The following is a 19,637-nucleotide window of genomic DNA, read 5'->3' as shown; positions in this document are numbered from 1 at the left end:
ACTTGGGCTTATAACAATGAGTCATCTTTTTTCTCTTCTTTCTCATCTACTCTTCACCACCCCCCTGCCGTATCTTAGTTTGGTTAGACTGCAGAATTCTCCATACTGCCTTATTTTCTCTAATCTCTTCCATCCATTACGCAGAATACTAGTATGATTTACACATCACCATTCTGATATGTTTTTATATTAGAAATAGTTCTCATCTAGAAATTTATATTTTACATAAACGTGTCTGACTTGAAGACAGTACTATGAGCAAATCATATTCTATTAAGTCAGAGTTTGGTAGAGGACATGGGCAAAATCCTTAGTAGATGAGCAACCCTAGAAAAGTTACTTTGCCTGCCTGTGCCTCTGTTTCTTCATGCATAAAATGGGAACAACAATAGTATCTACCTTACCAGGTGGTTATGAGCATTGAGAATTAATATTTGTAAAGCGCTGAGAACAGTACCAGACATGTGGTAAGCCCTGAAATGCCTAGAATCTGTGAAGGACATTGGAAATAACCTTATCTAGGAAGAAACAATGTGGTTGGAAAAATCACAGGAAGAAGCCTTGAAGCTATGATTAGAAGTGACCGGTGGTGTATGGCTAAGGTCTTAGAGCAGATGATATTCAATCAATGTTGTAACTAAATGAATCAAGTACTCAAAAGCTTGATCCTCTTGATTAGAAAGCTGAGCTTAAATCTACTGACAGAATGTTTCAAAGCCTTGATTTATTTACTGTCATTTTAGATTCAAAACATTAGGTTTTCACAGGCATTTCTGTCTAAGGTAATGTCAGTCAGTTAGGTCCCAAGTAAAACATCTGCCATGGGAGATTTACATTACCATAGCCTGCATATGCAAAAGTCAAAAATTTCAAAATACTGTTAGTTCCAAAGTATATTTTTGATAAACCAGCTTGAATACTGCCTTGTGGATAACAAGGTTAAATAAAGGTTCTAATAAGACAAACAACGACAATTTAAATAAATCAGATGTTTTTGTCGAAGATTACTCTGTGATTTTCTCCAATTATTCATGACATTTCACCCATTCATATTGTGATCTGCTTTAATAGTGGAAGGAAAAAAAAACCTTGTCTCCTTGTTTATTCTTTGTTCTCAAGGAGATAAGCTGTTTATAAAGATACGTTATTTGTTATTTAAATCACTTTTACTGAAGTTGTTTATTTCCTTGTTTCAGTTTCTAAAAATATTGCAACAATTGTAATGCTTCTTAGAGATGTCTATTCAATTCAGAGTGATTTGTACTGAAATTCTTTGCTAAATGGGCACAGGTGCTATGTGTATGACATGCTAGAGTGAGTCAAAACTAGTAAATGCTAAACAACAACAAAAAAAGATGACTGGAGTATACTTGTATTAATTTTCAAAATCTGTGATTAAAAACATTTTAGACCTAACATCTCAGATATTTGTAAATGTCAAACGCTATACTTGTCATTTCATAACTATTTAATAATAGTAATAATATAAAAATAACTTAGATAACACCAAAACTATAAGCAGAAAAATTGTGTAATTTAAGTCCATAAATCTATTTTTTAGAAAATGCCATTTAATCATTTTTCAGACTTTCAAGATTGCAATTATTATATAAAAGTAATTAAATAAAAAAATAATTTACCTGGTATTAAAGTATCAAATTAAAGCTGAAAAACAGTACCTATAAACAGAATTATATTTTTAAAAAATTGTTGAATAGCAAACACAGAAAGTCATATCTCTTGTTTCTCTCTTTGCTATACATAAAATCATTTCCAGGATAAATTTTAGTAATTTAATACTATAAAACTACATAGTAGTATAGCTTGCAACTTGAAAATACATGTCTTGCATATCAATCTATAAACTCAAACTACGGCTTGTCTTGAGCAATCAACAGGATTGATATGTGAAATAAAGCCAAGTGGATTTGATATTTTAAGGGACAGTTGATTATTTCCAAGAACAAAAGCTTCAAAATCCAGCTGGGTTGATTTGGACTAAAGAATGAAGCCTGGTATCATGAATTATAGTATGTATTCCTGCTGAGTAAGCCCTGGATATGGCAAACTCAGATCTGTGGATGCACATCACTCCCTTTGAAGTTGATGAGAATTACTTGGCCTAAGTGAGATACATGCTGGGAAAATTGGGCCCTTATAATTGGTGTGTATAGACTTTGGTGGTCTCATGATCCTTTCCTCATCTGGTGCCTTAGTTTTCTCTAGTCTTGGTTTTGGCAGAAGACACCCTTCTTGAGTTAGATATGTCCCATGACCAAAAGGTATTCAAGTTTAATCATCTAGAGAGTCTAGATTAAGAACTTCTCTATTATCAGTAAAGTTGGGTAATTATTTATCCAAGTAATCTTCCCAAGATGTCCATTTGAAAATAAAACACCAGCTGATTCCGTTGAAGTCTAGGCCAAATCACGGCTAATTCTGAGTGTAGTCACCTGGTGCAAGAACTAACACTTATAAATAAATGAGTTCATATAGCTTTATGATTGCATCTTTGAGTCTTGATGAATAGCTGCAATTTAATTTTAGTTCCTCTGAAAAAACAATCTATATCTAAAGAACTGAAAAACATTGAGTCTATTTGATTGCCTGCATATGCACTGCATCAAATTTAACTAACAAGACAACAAAACTAGATTGATTATGACCATCACTATGTGACAATCAAAATTCTTATAGCACAGTATACTTCTTGCCCATATATAGGTCTCATTTAAAGACCATTTGAAGAACTATCTAATTAAATAAATAAGTTTTCAGTCTCTCTTACTGTTCAGTTAGTTTCAAGAAGGAGTGGTGCCTGTGTTATCTTGGGTAAATTATTCTCTCTTAGGATCATTGAGTCTCAATATGTAAAATTCAATTCAGTTCAGTCACTCAATAGTGTCGGACTCTTTGTGACCCCATGGACTGCAGCACTCCAGGCTTCCCTGTCCATCACCAACTCCCAGAGCTTACTCAAACTCATGTCCATCTTAGGAATTTTACAATGGCTGGGTTAAAGTCAGATCTTTCAGGTACCTTTAAGATTTAGAAGTTACCTGGCTTCCCTGATGACTCAGATGGTAAAGAATCTGCCTGCAATGCAGAAGACCCAGGTTCGATCCCTGAGTCAGGAAGATCCCTGGAAGAGGAAGTGGCAACCCATTCCAGTACTCTTGCCTGGAGAATTCCATGGACGGGCTATGGCGAGATACAATCCATGGGGTTGCAAAGAGTTGGACACGACTGAGCGACTAACACACACACAAGATTTAAAAATAACTTTTCTCATTAGTCTAGATATCCATATACATGGCATTTTTTTGTTTTTGTAATGATAAATACTGAATATATATGCAGTATTAAACCTGGAACATTCTTGGAGTTGCCCTGGAAATATTCAATTACTAGTTTTCATGATTCTTTTTTTAAAATTGAAGTATGGTTGAATAAATGTGTTAGTTTTGGGTATACAGCAAAATGATTCAGTTACACATATATACATACATACATATTCTTTTCCATTATGGTTTATTACAGGATATTGAATATAGTTCTCTGTGCTACACAGTAGGACTTGTTGTTTATATAATGTATATATAGTAGTTTGTATCTGCTAATGCCAGTAGTTATTTTTTTCTAATTAGATAAGTATCAGAACACACTTAGGAAATAAAGTTGGGGATAGGGAGTAGGAAGATGAGATCAGTTTTCCAGTTTTTTTGAAAATAACATATATGGAGATTCATGAAAACAAATGAGATACTTAAATCACAGGGCTTCATTCATTCAGTATGGGAAGACGGTAAGGTAGGTAGGAACTAGATCTTGATTTTTTAAAGATACATAAAAATTGTATTTCCTTCCATAGACTTTAGGGAGGCATTACAAGTTTACAATCTGTGATGGAATGTAGTCAGATAGGTCATATTTTTGGTTTTTTGTTTATTTAAAAAAATTATTGATTAATTTGCCTGAGCCAGGTTTTAGTTGCAGCATGTGGGATCTAGTTCCTTGACCAAGGATGGAACCTAGGCCCCTTGTATTGGGAGTGTAGAGTCTTAGCCACTGGACCACCAGGAAAGTCCCTGGGATTGATGTTTTAAGAAAATAGTTTACAGTGGCTACTTAATTAGTCTTCTATCATAATAAATTCTCTTGAATACAAAAAATGTAATTTATTTCTAAGTTACCTTATATTTGTACACAAGAAAGTTCATTTGCCATGTTTCTGTCCACCTGTATAGTCATGTGAAAATTTCCTATAAATCTTCCTAGAAGTTTGGCATTAAACTATATGTGAGTTCTTATTTCATTTCCATAATTATTAAACTTGGAATCTTTAATAAGAGGTACTTAGATGACCATTATATCTACTATTGTGGGCAAGAATTCCTTAGAAGAAATGGAGTAGCCATCATGGTCAACAAAAGAGTCCGAAAAGCAGTACTTGGATGCAATCTCAAAAACGATAGAATGATCTCTGTTCGTTTCCAAGGCAAATCATTCAATATCACAGTAATCCAAGTCTATGCCCCGACCACTAATGCCGAAGAAGCTGAAGCTGAACGGTTCTATGAAGACCTACAAGACCTTCTAGAACTAACACCTAAAAAAGATGTCCTTTTCATTATAGGGGACTGGAATGCAAAAGTATGAAGTCAAGAAACACCTGGCGTAACAGGCAAATTTGGCCTTGGAGTACAGAATGAAGCAGGGCAAAGGCTAATAGAGTTTTGCCAAGAGAACGCACTGGTAATAACAAACACCCTCTTCCAACAACACAAGAGAAGACTCTACACATGGACATCACCAGATGGTCAACACCGAAATCAGATTGATTATATTCTTTGCAGCCAAAGATGGAGAAGCTCTATACAGTCAGCAAAAACAAGACCGGGAGCAGACTGTGGCTCAGATCATGAACTGCTTATTGCCAAATTCAGACTTAAATTGAAGAAAGTAGGGAAAACCACTAGTCCATTCAGGCATGACCTAGATCAAATCCCTTAGGAGTATACAGTAGAAGTGACAAATAGATTTAAGGGACTAGATCTGATAGACAGAGTGCCTGATGAACTATGAACAGAGGTTTGTGACATTGTACAGGAGACAGGGATCAAGACAATCTCCATGGAAAAGAAATGCAAAAAAGCAAAATGGCTGTCTGAGGAGGGCTTACAGATAGCTGGGAAGAGAAGAGAAGTGAAAAGCAAAGGAGAAAAGGAAAGATATTCCCATCTGAATGCAGAGTTCCAAAGAATAGCAGGGAGAGATAAGAAAGCCTTCCTCAGCGATCAATGCAAAGAAACAGAGGAAAACAACAGATTGGGAAAGACTAGAGAGCTCTTCAAGAAAATTAGAGATACCAAAGGAACATTTCATGCAAAGATAGGCTCGATAAAGGACAGAAATGGTATGGACCTAACAGAAGCAGAAGATATTAAGAAGAGGTAGCAAGAATACACAGAAGAACTGTACAAAAAAGATCTTCACGACCCAGATAATCACGATGGTGTGATCACTCACCTAGAGCCAGACATCCTGGAATGTGAAGTCAAGTGGGCCTTAGGAAGCATCACTACGAACAAAGCTAGTTGAGGTGATGGAATTCCAGTTGAGCTATTTCAAATCCTGAAAGATGATGCTGTGAAAGTGCTGCACTCAATATGCCAGCAAATCTGGAAAACTCAGCAGTGGCCACAGGACTGGAAAAGGTCAGTTTTTGTTCCAATCCCAAAGAAAGGCAATGCCAAAGAATGTTCAAACTACCGCACAATTGCACTCATCTCACATGCTAGTATGGAGAAGGCTATGGCACCCCACTCCAGTACTCTTGCCTGGGAAACCCCATGGACGGAGGAGCCTGGTAGGCTGCAGCCCATGGGGTCGCAAAGAGTCGGACACGACTGAGCGACTTCACTTTCACTTTTCTTTTTCATGCACTGGAGGAGGAAATGGCAACCCACTCCAGTATTCTTGCCTGGAGAATCCCAGGGACGGGGGAGCCTGGTGGGCTGCCGTCCATGGGGTTGCACAGAGTCGGACATGACTGATGCGACTTAGCAGTAGCAGTAGCAGCACATGCTAGTAAAGTAATGCTCAAAATTCTCCAAGCCAGACTTCAGCAATACGTGAACCGTGAACTTCCAGATGTTCAAGCTGGTTTTAGAAAAGGCAGAGGAACCAGAGATCAAATTGCCAACATCCGCTGGATCATCAAAAAAGCAAGAGGGTTCCAGAAAAACATCTATTTCTGCTTTATTGACTATGCCAAAGCCTTTGACTGTGTGGATCACAGTAAACTGTGGAAAATTCTGAAAGAGATGGGAATACCAGACCATCTGATCTGTCTCTTGAGAAACCTGTATGCAGGTCAGGAAGCAACAGTTAGAACTGGACATGGAACGACAGACTGGTTCCAAATAGGAAAAGGAGTACGTCAAGGCTGTATATTGTCACCCTGCTTATTTAACTTATATGCAGAGTACATCATGAGAAACGCTGGGCTGGAAGAAACACAAGCTGGAATCAAGATTGCTGGGAAAAATATCAATAACCTCAGATATGCGGATGACACCACCCTTATGGCAGAAAGTGAAGAAGAACTCAAGAGCCTCTTGATGAAAGTGAAAGAGGAGAGTGAAAAAGTTGGCTTAAAGCTCAACGTTCAGAAAACTAAGATCATGGCATCCAGTTCCATCACTTAATGGGAAATAGATGGGGAAACAGTGGAAACAGTGTCAGACTTTATTTTTTTGGGCTCCCAAATCACTGCTGATGGTGATTGCAGCCATGAAATTAAAAGACGCTTACTGCTTGGAAGGAAGGTTATGGCCAACCTAGATAGCATATTTAAAAGCAGAGACATTACTTTGCCAACAAAAGTCCATCTAGTCAAGGCTATGGTTTTTCCAGTGGTCATGTATGGATGTGAGAGTTGGGCGGTGAAGAAAGCTGAGTGCCGAAGAATTGATGGTTTTGAACTGTGGTGTTGGAGAAGACTCTTGAGAGTCCCTTGGACTGCAAGGAGATCCAACCAGTCCATCCTAAAGGAGATCAGTCCTGGGTGCTCATTGGAAGGACTGATGTTGAAGCTGAAACTCTAATACTTTGGCCACCTCATGCGAAGAGTTGACTCATTGGAAAAGACCCTAATGCTGGGTAGGTTTGGGGGCAGGAGGAGAAGGGGACGACAGAGGATGAGATGGTTGGATAGCATCACCAACTGGATGGACATGGGTTTGGGTAGACTCCGGGAGTTGGTGATGGACAGAGAGGTCTGGTGTGCTGCAGTTCATGGGGTCGCAAAGAGTTGGGCACAACTGAGCAACTGAACTGAACTGAATTTAATTGACCAAGACAAGCCGTAGTTTTCCAAGAGCAAACAAAATGATACTCAGACACTCTGTGAAAGTCTTGAGTGTGATAAATGTGTAAGTCAAGGAAGAAATAGTCCAATTGTTTTTCAAAAGGTCTTCCACAAAATGTCACACCAAAAATTAGTGATATTAAATGAAACAAACATGTAGGAATAGTTTGTCCTTTCAGATGTAATTAAAGATAGAAGAAATAATTTGACAACATATTTTGGAAGACAATCAAAATAATTTTTCCATAAATGATTTGACAGTCAGTAGAGAAGTCTCCAAAATATTATACCATTCTATATGCTCTCTTTTTCCTGTTTCTTTGGAATCTTCTATTGTAGAAGGTTTTGTCAGAAGTCTCCACTATGACTGGCCCCTCTTGGCTGGCCCTTCAGGGCCTGGCTCATAGCTTCATTGAATTAGTCAACTCCCTTCACCACCACAAGGCTGTGATGGGTGAGGAGGTCTATTGTAGCCCAACTACCTAACTTTCTGGAACTCTTTCTAATGTAGTTTGAAACTTGGCTTTCTCCTTCCTGTAATCCATATTTACTTGCCTGCCTTAACTCACTCTATTCCTTGTTCTTGGAAGGTCTTCATTTCCTGTTGAAAGTAAAGCTTCTAGAAGGCCTTCCTCATTTCTCAGGCAAAATGTTCTTTCATTGATTCCACAACAGGTGGTTAAACCTTTTGTCCTTGTCTTTATCCCTCCTATGGGATTGATTGACTCTTCAGGTCAGCAGTTTGTATTCCCAGTGTATTTAGCATAGTGATTCAAAACATTTTTTGATTAATCAAAATAGGGCAGATCATTTAGAAATTCTTCTTTAGATACACTGTCCCACGGCCACTCTATCCACTCATTCATTTTGGGCCATTAGCTTTCCCATGTTACATACATTTCCCCATGTTCTTTAAAAACATTTGAGTGTACACCACATCAAAAATAATTTATGGTATTAAAATACAGAAAGCAAAAGTGGTGGGAGCACATTTCAGATACTCTGCTGAAGATGAGTTGGACGCTGGAGGCAAATAAATTGGGGCTACCATTTACGAAAGGTAACATCAATACTTCGTTAAAATATGAGGGCCCACTTTAGGTTTTGGACTCTCGGTCAGGTTCTCTAACCTAAAAGGCTCAGAGATGGCTCTTTGAATACAAGCTGTAATCACGTTCTAACTCCTTGAAAGTGTTTTGGAATCCTCTGCTGCAGCCTCTGGGTGGACAATTGTCCCTCTTACCAGGCTTGAGCTGCCCGCCCCGCCCCCGGTGCCGCCGCACTGCATGCTGGGAGTCGTAGTCCAGATTTGCTGTGTCAGGAAGGATACAAAGGGCATCGGAGGCCAGCCCGCCCCCTCGCTACTAGAGGTCGAGTTCTTCCGCTGCTCATTCTCTAGGGCGGAGCGTTCTGTGTACACGGCTACGTTTGTCCGTGCTACCGTCTCTCTTCTGTGTTTCCATAAAGTTTTCCTCTTCCTCCCCTGGTACGGAGCTCAAGATGGCGGCCTCATGGTCGCCCTTGGTTACCCTGCGCTTAACGCAGAGCCGGCTGAGAGGGAGATGTGTTGGGTGCAGGGCTTGGGCCGCTGCTCTCACCCCTTCGGCCATCGCCCCTGGAAACCCTCTTTGTAAAGGTTAGTGACTGTGTCTGGAGTAAGCCGAGCCCACTGCTTATGACCCAGGAAGCCTCGGGGCAGTCAACCCTCCTCGAGCTCCATATACTGGCGCTTTGGTTCAGTTTTCGAGAGGTTTCCTCCAGAGGGATTTCACCCTCTCGTGCTCTCCTATTATTGCCTCCTGCAGGAGGAGCACTAAGCACTGAGGGAGGTGGCCCAGAATGACTTCATTTTGAGGGTCAGGGGTCGACTCAGGGTTTGTTGTCCCCCGGACCCCGGCTGTTAGAGTTGAGACTTTGTAAGCCCAGGTGTGGGAGTCCCTGGCTTGAAAGGACTCAAGTTGGGGGTTGAGGTCTGGGAACTCGTCCAATCTGTGCAGTCGCAGTCCCAAGGTCTCCAGGCTGGTATCCCGGGACTGTAATGAAAAGCCAAGCCTGTGACACCTGCAGGCTCCGCGAGCTCTCTGGATTCCGGGAATGCAAGTGTACAAGCATTCTCAGATTGAGGGATCGAGTTCTCATGTACTTTTCAAGTTACTACTAGAGGCTTCAGCGAAGTGTATTTTGTCACCAGGCTTGCACCATTCATTCGAATTGTTATGTGTTCATGAATGAATGAACCTGTATTTTAAATAAGCAAGCCCACCAGGAATGCTAATTTTACTGCTCTGTTCATATACTTCCACTAAATTGCAGGTTACTCAAAGGCAAGGACCAGATGTCAGTTTCCTCAGCACTTAGCACAATGTTTGGCGCCTAATATATATATGTGTGTGTTTTTTTTGTTTGTTTGTTTTTTGAGTGATGTTATTCTTATTGCTCCCTCATCCACATAACTTTATTTAAAAAAAAAAAATCTCCAGGCCACTCCCCCCATCAGTTCAGTTCAGTCGCTCAGTCGTGTCCGACTCTTTGCGACCCCGTGAATCGCAGCACGCCGGGCCTCCCTGTCCATCACCAACTCCCAGAGTTTACCCAAACCCGTGATCTCAATAAATTGTTTCTCATTGGCTAATTTAGCTAAAACTCTATCAGTCTTTGATTATTATCAACAATAGAATTGAAATTAATACTGGAACTGTGATTAAGTCCCTTTAGGTTTTATTGTAAAGTTTAGCATAATCCGCCTCCTATATTGGAGAAGGAAATGGCAACCCACTCCAGTATTCTTGCCTGGAGAATCCCATGGACAGAGCAACCCGGCGGACTACAGCCTATAGGGTGGCACAGAGTAGAACAAGACTGAAGTGGCTTAGCACATTTACTATATAATGGAGTATTTTGGTAGCATGAGGTTTCTTCGATCATTATATAAACTTAGAATTTTTTTTTTTTTTTTGCGGAATAGACACTAGAAGTAAACAGTACAAAATTCAAAAGGTACAAAAAGGAATTAGGTAAAATGTTGACTTTCTTCCACCCTGTCCCACAGCCACTTAGTTTTTCTTCCCAGAAGCAACTACCGATACTTGTTTCTTATGTATTCTTCCAGAGACATTCTGTGTGTGTTTAAAGATATCTGTGTGTGTGTACATATATATACACATATATATTTATAAATATCTGTGGTAAAGAAAAATAGAAGTGGTAATGTACTATACACACTTTTCTGCCCTTTTTTTGTCATGTATTGATACTATATCTTGGCAGTCACTCTACATCAATACGTGTAGAACTGCCTCACATTTTAAATGATTAAAATAGAATTCCATTGTATGCATGTACCATAATTTATGAAAATTAGGATTTAAGGAACATCGTAGTAACATGAGACTTACTGAATGTTTGTTCAGGGTCATACAGTATGCTAAGTGCTTTCTACATACCTTACCTTATTTAATTCTCATTATCCTTATTTTGGGGATAAGAAACCCAAGGTTGCAAAAGTTACATGCTAGTTAAGTGGCAGAACTTATGGGTTCAAGTAAAGGCTGTATTTGGACTTACATCTGAGCCTAAGGCCAATGCTATTAACCTCAACTCATACTATCTCCTATACTCAAGATTTAGCCAGTTTTGAATGTGGACATTTGATGAAAATGCAATTAGGATAGAAGTCAATTTAACTGTAACTAAAATTGTTCCCTCCCCTTCTTTAAGTAAAAGAAAAAATTTAAGTTAAATGTTATTCAGTATTTGGAGTCTGATTTAAGTTTGTTTTCTATCCTTTTCTTGATTTTTTTTTTGTGAGGTTATTTACTGTTTACATTTATATTTTAAAAATTTATATTTTATATTGGAATATAGTTGATTAACAACATTGTGTTTCAGGTGTAAAGTGATTCAGTTGTACATATACATATATTCATTCTTTTTCAGATTCTTTTCCCATATAAGTTATTACAGAATATTGAGTAGAGTGTCCTGTGCTATTTATATAAACTTGTTGTTATCTCTATTTTGTAGATAAACAGTCTGACCTCTCTAGTGGTATTTGAACCCAGGCATTTTTGCTCCAGAAGCACAAACTTAACCACTATGTTCTACTAGCTCTTTACCAAGACAATGAACATTAACACCATCATAATCTAGGCTCATCTGAAGGTTTGTAGAACTACACAAAAGAAAGCAGCTTTGCTTGGAAACGGAAGGGCTTTTAAGCAAAAGTGTAGAAGTGAGTTGTGATTGGCCCTTATTGGTGTACATATAGTCCCTCAGGGGGAGTAGGTAGAGATGAAGCTTGGCAGGTGGGCCAGGTTCTGGTTAGAAGAGTCCTGTATAGTATGCAAACATGTAGGCTCAGGGTGATTTTGTTGAATATTTCTTGAGAAGTGATCAGGTCCACTTTAGCATAATTGTCCTTGGGGCCACCTGAAAAACAGATCAGGAATGCCTGGATGGGGGAATATTGGAAGCATGGTGATTATCTAGGAGAGTGACTTAGGGCCTGAATTACTGGTAAAAATGGTAAAAATGGAGAGCAGGGCAGCAAAGGAGGGAGTTCAGAGATACTGTTTTGGTAAAATCGACCGGCTCTGGGGGAGACAAGGAAAGAGCAGAGTTTAAGGTCAATTTGGGTTTCCTAGTTTGGACAACTTAATGGCATCATATTCCATCTATCAAAGAAAACTAAACAACAAAAAGTAAGGCCAGAGGTATTTTAGGTGAGGTTCCATTTTAGATATATTAAATTTGAGACGTTAGTGATAATTCCAGGTAAATAAATCTAATTAGTTGTAGGAAATATGAGAGATGCATCTAAGAGAGAAAATAGGAGGTGCTGAGAGCCATGAGGATGGAAGAAGTAGCTTGGTAATATTTGTAGAAGGAAAAGGAGGAAAGACTAGAAATGATTTCTTAAGGAAAACTTATTTTATGAGCAAAAGAATGTGACCTTGTCAGGGAGCAGTTAGAGAGGTCATAGAGTAATAGGAGAGAAACCAAGGAGGAGAATGCTTCAAATTTTTCTAGAACTTAAAATCAGCATATCTGTTTTACTTAAGCTAGCCTTAGAAATTGTTTGTTTCATGGACGTGAGAGAATATGAGAGTCACATCTTGTGATTTCTTATTATACTGTCCTTCTGCATCTCAATGTTATATTTTTAGATCTCTCTGTTAACTGATGATTCATATTTACCTTTAGCCTACAATCTCTTTTTTAGTACACGCACATTGGAGATCCTGATCAGGTATTATTGTGAGTAGAACTCAACCATTTGAGTTGGTATTGTTTATTGGTGGTATAGATTAGTGATTAAGAAAATGGACTTTGGACTTTTATTACCCAACTAGATGAATACCCTGTGTGAAACTTCATGTTTCTTGGATTTGCATTAACATTTATTATTATATTAGAAAAAAATGTCCATGCCTCCTCCTGAGACTGATTAACTTCATGTTAATGGTTTCTTTGGGCTTCCCTAGTGGCTCAGTGGTAAAGATTCCACCTGCAAGTGCAGGAGACGTGAGTTTGATCCCTGGGTGGGGAAGATCCCTTGGAGAAGGAAATGGCAACCCTCTCCAGTATTCTTGCCTGGGAAATCTCATGGGCAGAGGAGCCTGGCGTGCTGCAGTCCATAGGGTCGCAAAAGAGTCAGACATGACTTAGCAAGTGACTAAACAACAACAGATTTCTTTCAGTTAATTTTTTTAAAGCATAGTACAACTTACGACATGGCATAGCTAGTGTCTAAATGTAGTTCTGGGGTGGAGGGTTGGCAGATGACATAGCATGGGTTCAAGAGTGGAACTTTTGAACAGGGCTATCTTGATAGCTCAGTTGGTAAAGAATCCGCCTGCAATGCAGGAGACCTCAGTTTGATTCCTGGGTCAGGAAGAGCCGCTGGAGATGGGATAGGCTACCCACCCCAGTATTCTTGGGCTTCCCTTGTGGCTCAGCTGGTAAAGAATCTGCCTGCAATGAGGGAGACCTGTGTTTGATCCCTTGGTTAGGAAGATCCCCTGGAGAAGGGAAAGGCTACCCACTCCAGTATTCTGTCCTAGAGAATTCCATGGACTGTCTAGTCCATAGGGTCTCAAAGAGTTGAACACGACTGAGTGACTTTCACTTACTTACTTAAGAGTGGAACCCATTAGAAAGGAACTTGAGAAGTCTAGAGACAGATTACTGATCTACCGTAGATTAGCACTGCTTTTTACCTCATGTTCTTCATTCTCTTTAAGTGAATGGTGAATGTGTAAATGGATTTAATTATTTTGGATTTGTCTTTTCACAAAAGTACTACAGAAATAATAGTTGTCAATGGTCTTGAAATTGATAATTCAGCCTTGACACCAGTACATTAATATGCTCTATAAATTGACAGAAGGTTATGTAGCCTCAGCTTGACTATCTCTCACACTGTTTCCCTAGGCCTCTCATAATTTTTTTCTGATTAGTGACTAAGATTTGTTCTAATTTCTCTCTTAAGAGCCTTTTGAATATGTCTGTTCTTCCTGCTGTGTTTTGTCTTCCTTGCCTAAAGTCCTCTGTTGAGGTCTCATTTCTGTGTGTACCTGCTGGAGGTAACTCATACTTTAATCTTTGGAATCTTTTTCATAACCTTCTTTCACTGTCCTGCTTGTCCTTCTTATTTCTTCTCTCCATTCAGCTCATCCTTAAAGATACTTTTCAACATTATCTGTCCATGTTCTTGACCAGGTACACCTGTTTTCAGCAATTTTTAAAGCCTGAACATGTAGATCTTAGTTACTTCAAAGCTCCATAATGCAGTGTATATCTTAGTTATAACTCCTATAGATTCCATTTAAAAATTCTTTTATATATGTGTGTAAAAAATTTTAAATGAACATAACAAGTAGATGTTATTTTTTTTTATTGTTTGAAAGAAAATAGATCCCTTAGATTTCATTATTAAATAGTGTTTGGAAAGAGTGAATATTAAGGAGTTACTCAGTATGCTAGGCCATGCCTATAATTACTTCAGAATAGCTTTATTCAGATTTTTAGGCAGTATTTTACTGATTTGTTATGAAATTTAAAGTACTGTTTTTTTTTCCTTTTGTAAAGTTACACACATTGACAGATTGAAGATTAACTAGCTTCTAAAGGAAAAGAATGATAACTGGCAAGCATTTAGTTTCAATTTTCATAATTTTTCTATTTAAATCAAAAGCACCCTTTTAAAGCCCCTAAATCAGCCATTTATAAATAAAGTAAATCATCTTGTGATGCATTCCTTGATGATGGCTTATGTTGTTTTTCTAAAGAAAGAGTTTAATTAAGATTTGATTTTCTTCTATTCTGTACTTTGTTTATTCATCACTGAATCAAACATAGGTCTTTTAGTGTCACTGGTAAATCTGACTTTTTGGGTCATTGATGACCATTGCAGTTTTCAGAAAGGCAGCTGAATATTTTTCTTTAGGTATGACTAGACCATAATAGAGTATAGATGGGATGCATATGACCTTAATATGGGCTTCGGTCATTGTAGGAGAACATTTCTGGTCAGTGGCCACTGTTTATAGTTTGTTAAAATCAACACAAATGTACAAAACACTCATGAATAATTGTGAACACAGTATTTGAATGGATGTTTAATAAATATGCATTAAAAATCTAATTACAGTAATGAAGTTTACAGCTGAAGTTTTAATCCAACCCTTTAGAAATATTAAACGTGCCTTTCCTGATTGTGCATTTTTCTCACAGCAGTTGGGTAAACATTTTAAACTGGAAATCTAAATTCCTCATATAGTTTTGATTTCGTTTAACTAAGCGTGTGTTCTTTTTGGCAACAATCTTCTTTCTCTTTGTGAAAAAATAAAGCTCCTTTTATTCCATAACTATTACTTAGAAAAATTCTGATCAGTTCTGTTTTAGGACTAATGAACATATGGGATACCTGATGAATAATAAAATGTAACCTGGGAAGACTACATTGTGATTTTGGTTTCATCCTCTGGTACTGAATCAGTCATTGAATTTGATACTTCCTTTTTCTCATCTGTCGAATGGGATTAGTCATCCTAACAATATGTCATCATGAGGCTCAAATGTCATCTATGAGGCTCAAATAAGTTATTGTATGAGAAAGTCCTTTGAGAACCATAAGAAATGTTATATAAGCATGGGGCTATGCCAAGAGTAATTGAAATAGTAATATTGAAATGGTAGAGGTGGTGGATTCCAGTCAGTGAAAAGGAATAGGACGAACTCAACTCTATGTATAATTACTAAAACTTTTTTGATTTGGGGGGAAGACTCACTTATATTAACAATGGCAGAGGACTCAGTCTGATTTCAATGCTTTGAATTCTAGAAAATGCAATTTTGATTTTTCTAAGATTGTGTGGAGGGCCTCTACAGATAACCAGGATGGTTATTGTTATCCTGGATTTAATTACCTTTTCTCTGGATATTCTGAATATATCTAGAGGGTCTGAGAAAATGTGAGCTACTGCTTTCATCATGATGTTTCAAAGAAAGTTGTTGAAATTTGATTTATAGTACGCAGGTAAGTCACTTAGGTGACATATCTTCATTTAGTAAGATACTGCTTATGGGTACTGTTTTCAAAGTAACTCCAGTTGTTAATTATTTGCTGTGTAGCAAGATATGATGATAACATTTCATAGGATCGTAGAATAATAGAGGTGAAGAGGACCTCTGGGTTATGTAGTCAAATGTCAGATGGGAATGTACTTTCTGCCTTTATTGTTTCTTTTTGAGGCATTCTGTTCATTTTTGGGTAGCCCTAATTGCTAAAAAATACTTTAATAGGCTGAGATTTGAGCTTTTCTGTAACTTCTCCTCATGCATCTTGACTTTTTCCCCAGGGACAGCTTATATAACTCTAGTTCTCATTGTTCTTATGGTAGTTTTCTAGGTATATCCATACTGATGATATATATCTTATTAATTTATATAGTCATTTATTCATTTATCACATTTCCTTGTCCCAATTCCATTTGACAACCTTTAAAACATCAAAGACTTATATTTCTCCCATTCTTCTGTTCATTCATTCTGCAAATATTTCTTGGTGCCACCTGTATGCTAGACACAAAGTGCTGGGATGTTGTTACTCTCTCCTCAGTGTCAACCATCTCTTATCAGTCACATCTTATGACATTCTTATGAAATCTTATGGTTTCTAGATCCTTGAAGTACTTCCCTTCTTGAGACTACAGTTTCTGAATGTCACTCTGAAAACGTGGTCCACATATCAGTATATTCCTTTGGACATTTCTGGCCAGAACAGTACTTTAGGTTACCTTTCCTGTGTCCTGTTGTATTAACTTGGTGGTCAGATCATATTCGTGTCTCACCTTAAGACTCCTTGGGCTATTAAGACAGGTATCCTTTGTTTATGCTTGATGAGTTATTTTTTTCTATTAAAAGTAAATTATTTTTATTATAAAAATACTACATGTGCATAGTAGAAAATACAGAAAAGATAATTACTGTGAACTTCATTTTTGTTTTTTAAGTATACTTATTAAAGTATACGATTTATTTAGAAAAGTACACAAGCACTAATTGTAAAGCCTACTGAATTTTTATAAACAGATTTGTGTAAATACAACCCAAATCAACAATAGAACATTTGTAGTGCTCAAAGGCTCACATTATATACCCTCAAAGTCATTAGTTTTTTACTCAAAATGGCAGTCAACACCCTGGTTTATGTTACTGTTGCTTTATCCTTTCATATGTTGATTAACACTTGTTTTCATGTGTTGGCTATGTAAATAATGCTGCAATGGACAGAGGAGCCTGACAGGCTACAGTCCATGGGGTCGCAAAGAGTGGGACATGACTTAATGACTGAGCACGCACGCACACACACAGTGGACATGGAGGTGCAGTTATTTTTTGAGATAGTGATTTTGTTTCCTTCAGAGATATACTCATAGGTGAAATTGTTGGATTCTATTTCTTAATGAATTATGTCAGATTATAGATTACAAATGTTTTCTCCCATTCTGTAGGTTGTATCATCACTTTCTTGGTAATGTCCTTTAGTATACAAAAGTATTAATTTTGATGAAGTCCAATTTATTTTTTCTTTGGTTGCTTTTGCTCTTGGTCTCATAACTAAGAAATCATTGCCTAATCCAAGGTCATGAAGATTTACAATGATGTTTTCTTCTAAACATTTTATAATTTTAGCTCCTATGGTTATGTTTTTTTTTGATCCATTACTACAGAGATTTAATTGGGATTCATTAAGTCTGAGTTTCACAGATGATTGTCATTGTCCAGACAGGATTGGTTTTAGAAAGTCCACACCTGTTAGGAGAGTAAGTCAGGGACTGGCAACTTTTTCTGGAAAGGGTCAGGTAATACCTTTGTCCTTGCCTGCCATGGTCTCTGTTGCAACTATAGTTGGCCATCCTTATTTTTGAGTTGAACATCTGCGGATGCAGAGGGCCAACTGTATTTATTGTACTGTACCATTTTATATCTATTTTATATCTATCTAAAAGATATATCTGTATATCTTTTATATCTATCAGTATTCTGTTTCTCATAAGTTTTCAAATGAATCCAAGCTTTGCAAAGAAAATCCTAAGTTGTTAAAATGAGCATAAAGCATATAACTTTTCTGGGTTACATAAGTACCTCTTGTAATCTGTTGATTTTATATAACGTCCTTAATTCTAGTGAAGTAAACACATGCAATGTCTTGAAATAATCAGACTCATCAAAAATTTTATTGAATATTTTTGGACATATAGCTATCTAGGAAGGAATAATGCAAAAAGGTAATTTTCTTTACCTTGAAAACCTTTGAATTTGTATGATCATGTGTTATCTTACATATCTTCAATTCTTTAATCACAGGATATTTTTGAGCTGAGAATTCTTCACAGTATGTTTTTGAGCTGAACCGCTTTACCGACAAGTTGTATGTAAAATTTCTGCACGTTAAACAACATCTCTACTGATTTTGAGTATGAAGTTGGAGGTGGGTTCTCAAAAATATTTAACACCAAGTGAAAACCCTTAAGGGTAAAACAAACCTGTAAAATAACATTTCTGAAAGAAAAATGCTTACTTTCTGTTGAAATAGTCTGGTCCACCATTTTGCTTAAGTCTCTAAAGAATATCTCTAAGATTTTCTTAACTATCTACTTTGTGTAGAATTTGAAATTCCATTCCTATTTAAAGCACTAAAGAGCACAGAGACCACACATCCCCTTTGCTATTATTACTCCAGCTCTATGGAAACACAGTTAAGCTTTATGACATATATTTTAGTCATAGTTCTCCAGAGACAACCAATAGGATGTATGTATATTTAGAAAAAGATTTATTATAAGAAATCATCAGCTCGTGCAATTATGGAGGTTGACAAGTGCCAAGATCTACAGTCAGTATGCTGAAGACCCAGAGACCCATGAGAGTTGGTGGTGGTAATTCCTATCTGAGTCCAAAGGCCTGAGAACCAGAAGTGCCAATAGTATAGTTCTAGTCCAAAGACTGGTAGGCTTAAGACCCAGGAAGAACTGACGTTTCAGTTTGAGTCTAAAGGCAGGAGAAAACCAGTGTTACAGCTTAAAGGCATCCAGGCTCAAGGAGTTCCCTCTTACTCAGGGGAAGATCAGTCTTCTGTTCAGGACTTCAGCTGATTGGATGGCACCCTCCCGCATAATGGAGAACAGTCTACTCAATCTAGTGCTTCAAATGTTAATCTTATCAGAAATGGCCTCATAGATGCATCTAGAGTAGTGTTTGACCAAATGTATTGGCACTCCATGGCCTGGTCAAGTTGACACATAAAATTAACTGTCACAACATATATCAAGATTATTGTTGTCCTCAGTGTGTTAGTAGCATTTCCTCTCATGTTCTGAAGGTACTTGCAGCAGTCCAGGTATCTTGATTTCACAGGTAAAAGTACGGAGGCAGGAAGGAATGAGTTTCTGTCCTGGTCATCTTTTGAAGAGCATCAGGAGACACTCTGGCAGAAGTTGACTTCCTCTTAGGCATCATTGGCTAGGACTGTGATCTTGTGACCAACCTGCTATGATCCAGAGTTGAAATGGTGGAGTTAAGAGATAAATCTGGAGGGTATGACTCCAGAGCCCATGCCCCTTCCACCATCACATCCTGCCTCCCTGCTGGACCTGTAGGTACAAATGCTGGCTCTGCCACTACCTAGCTAGGGGACATGGACAAGTTACTACTTAGTGCCTTTGTGCTTCAGTTTCTTTAAGTTAGGGATAATGTTAGT

The 19,637-nt window shown here is 37.8% G+C and overlaps 1 protein-coding gene across 3 annotated transcripts in view; it reads left to right on the top strand.

Annotated features, from left to right (window-relative positions):
* The first annotated feature begins 8,651 nt into the window (after window positions 1–8,651).
* Window positions 8,652–19,637, top strand: part of AFG1L (AFG1 like ATPase) — a 195,696-nt gene continuing 184,710 nt past the window's right edge. For all 3 annotated transcript variants that reach the window (XM_081526814.1, XM_081526816.1, XM_081526815.1), the window contains exon 1: window positions 8,652–9,008. In XM_081526814.1, coding sequence (XP_081382940.1) covers window positions 8,873–9,008 — 136 coding nt within the window. In that variant the 5' untranslated portion in view covers window positions 8,652–8,872. The remainder of the gene's footprint in view (window positions 9,009–19,637) is intronic.

Source organism: Giraffa tippelskirchi, chromosome 9 (assembly GCF_054371585.1).
Source record: "Giraffa tippelskirchi isolate mGirTip1 chromosome 9, T2T-mGirTip1v1.2.pri, whole genome shotgun sequence".
Classification (NCBI taxonomy): domain Eukaryota; kingdom Metazoa; phylum Chordata; class Mammalia; order Artiodactyla; family Giraffidae; genus Giraffa; species Giraffa tippelskirchi.
Note: the sequence above shows the minus strand (reverse complement) of the source record. Positions and strands in the feature narration are given on the sequence as shown.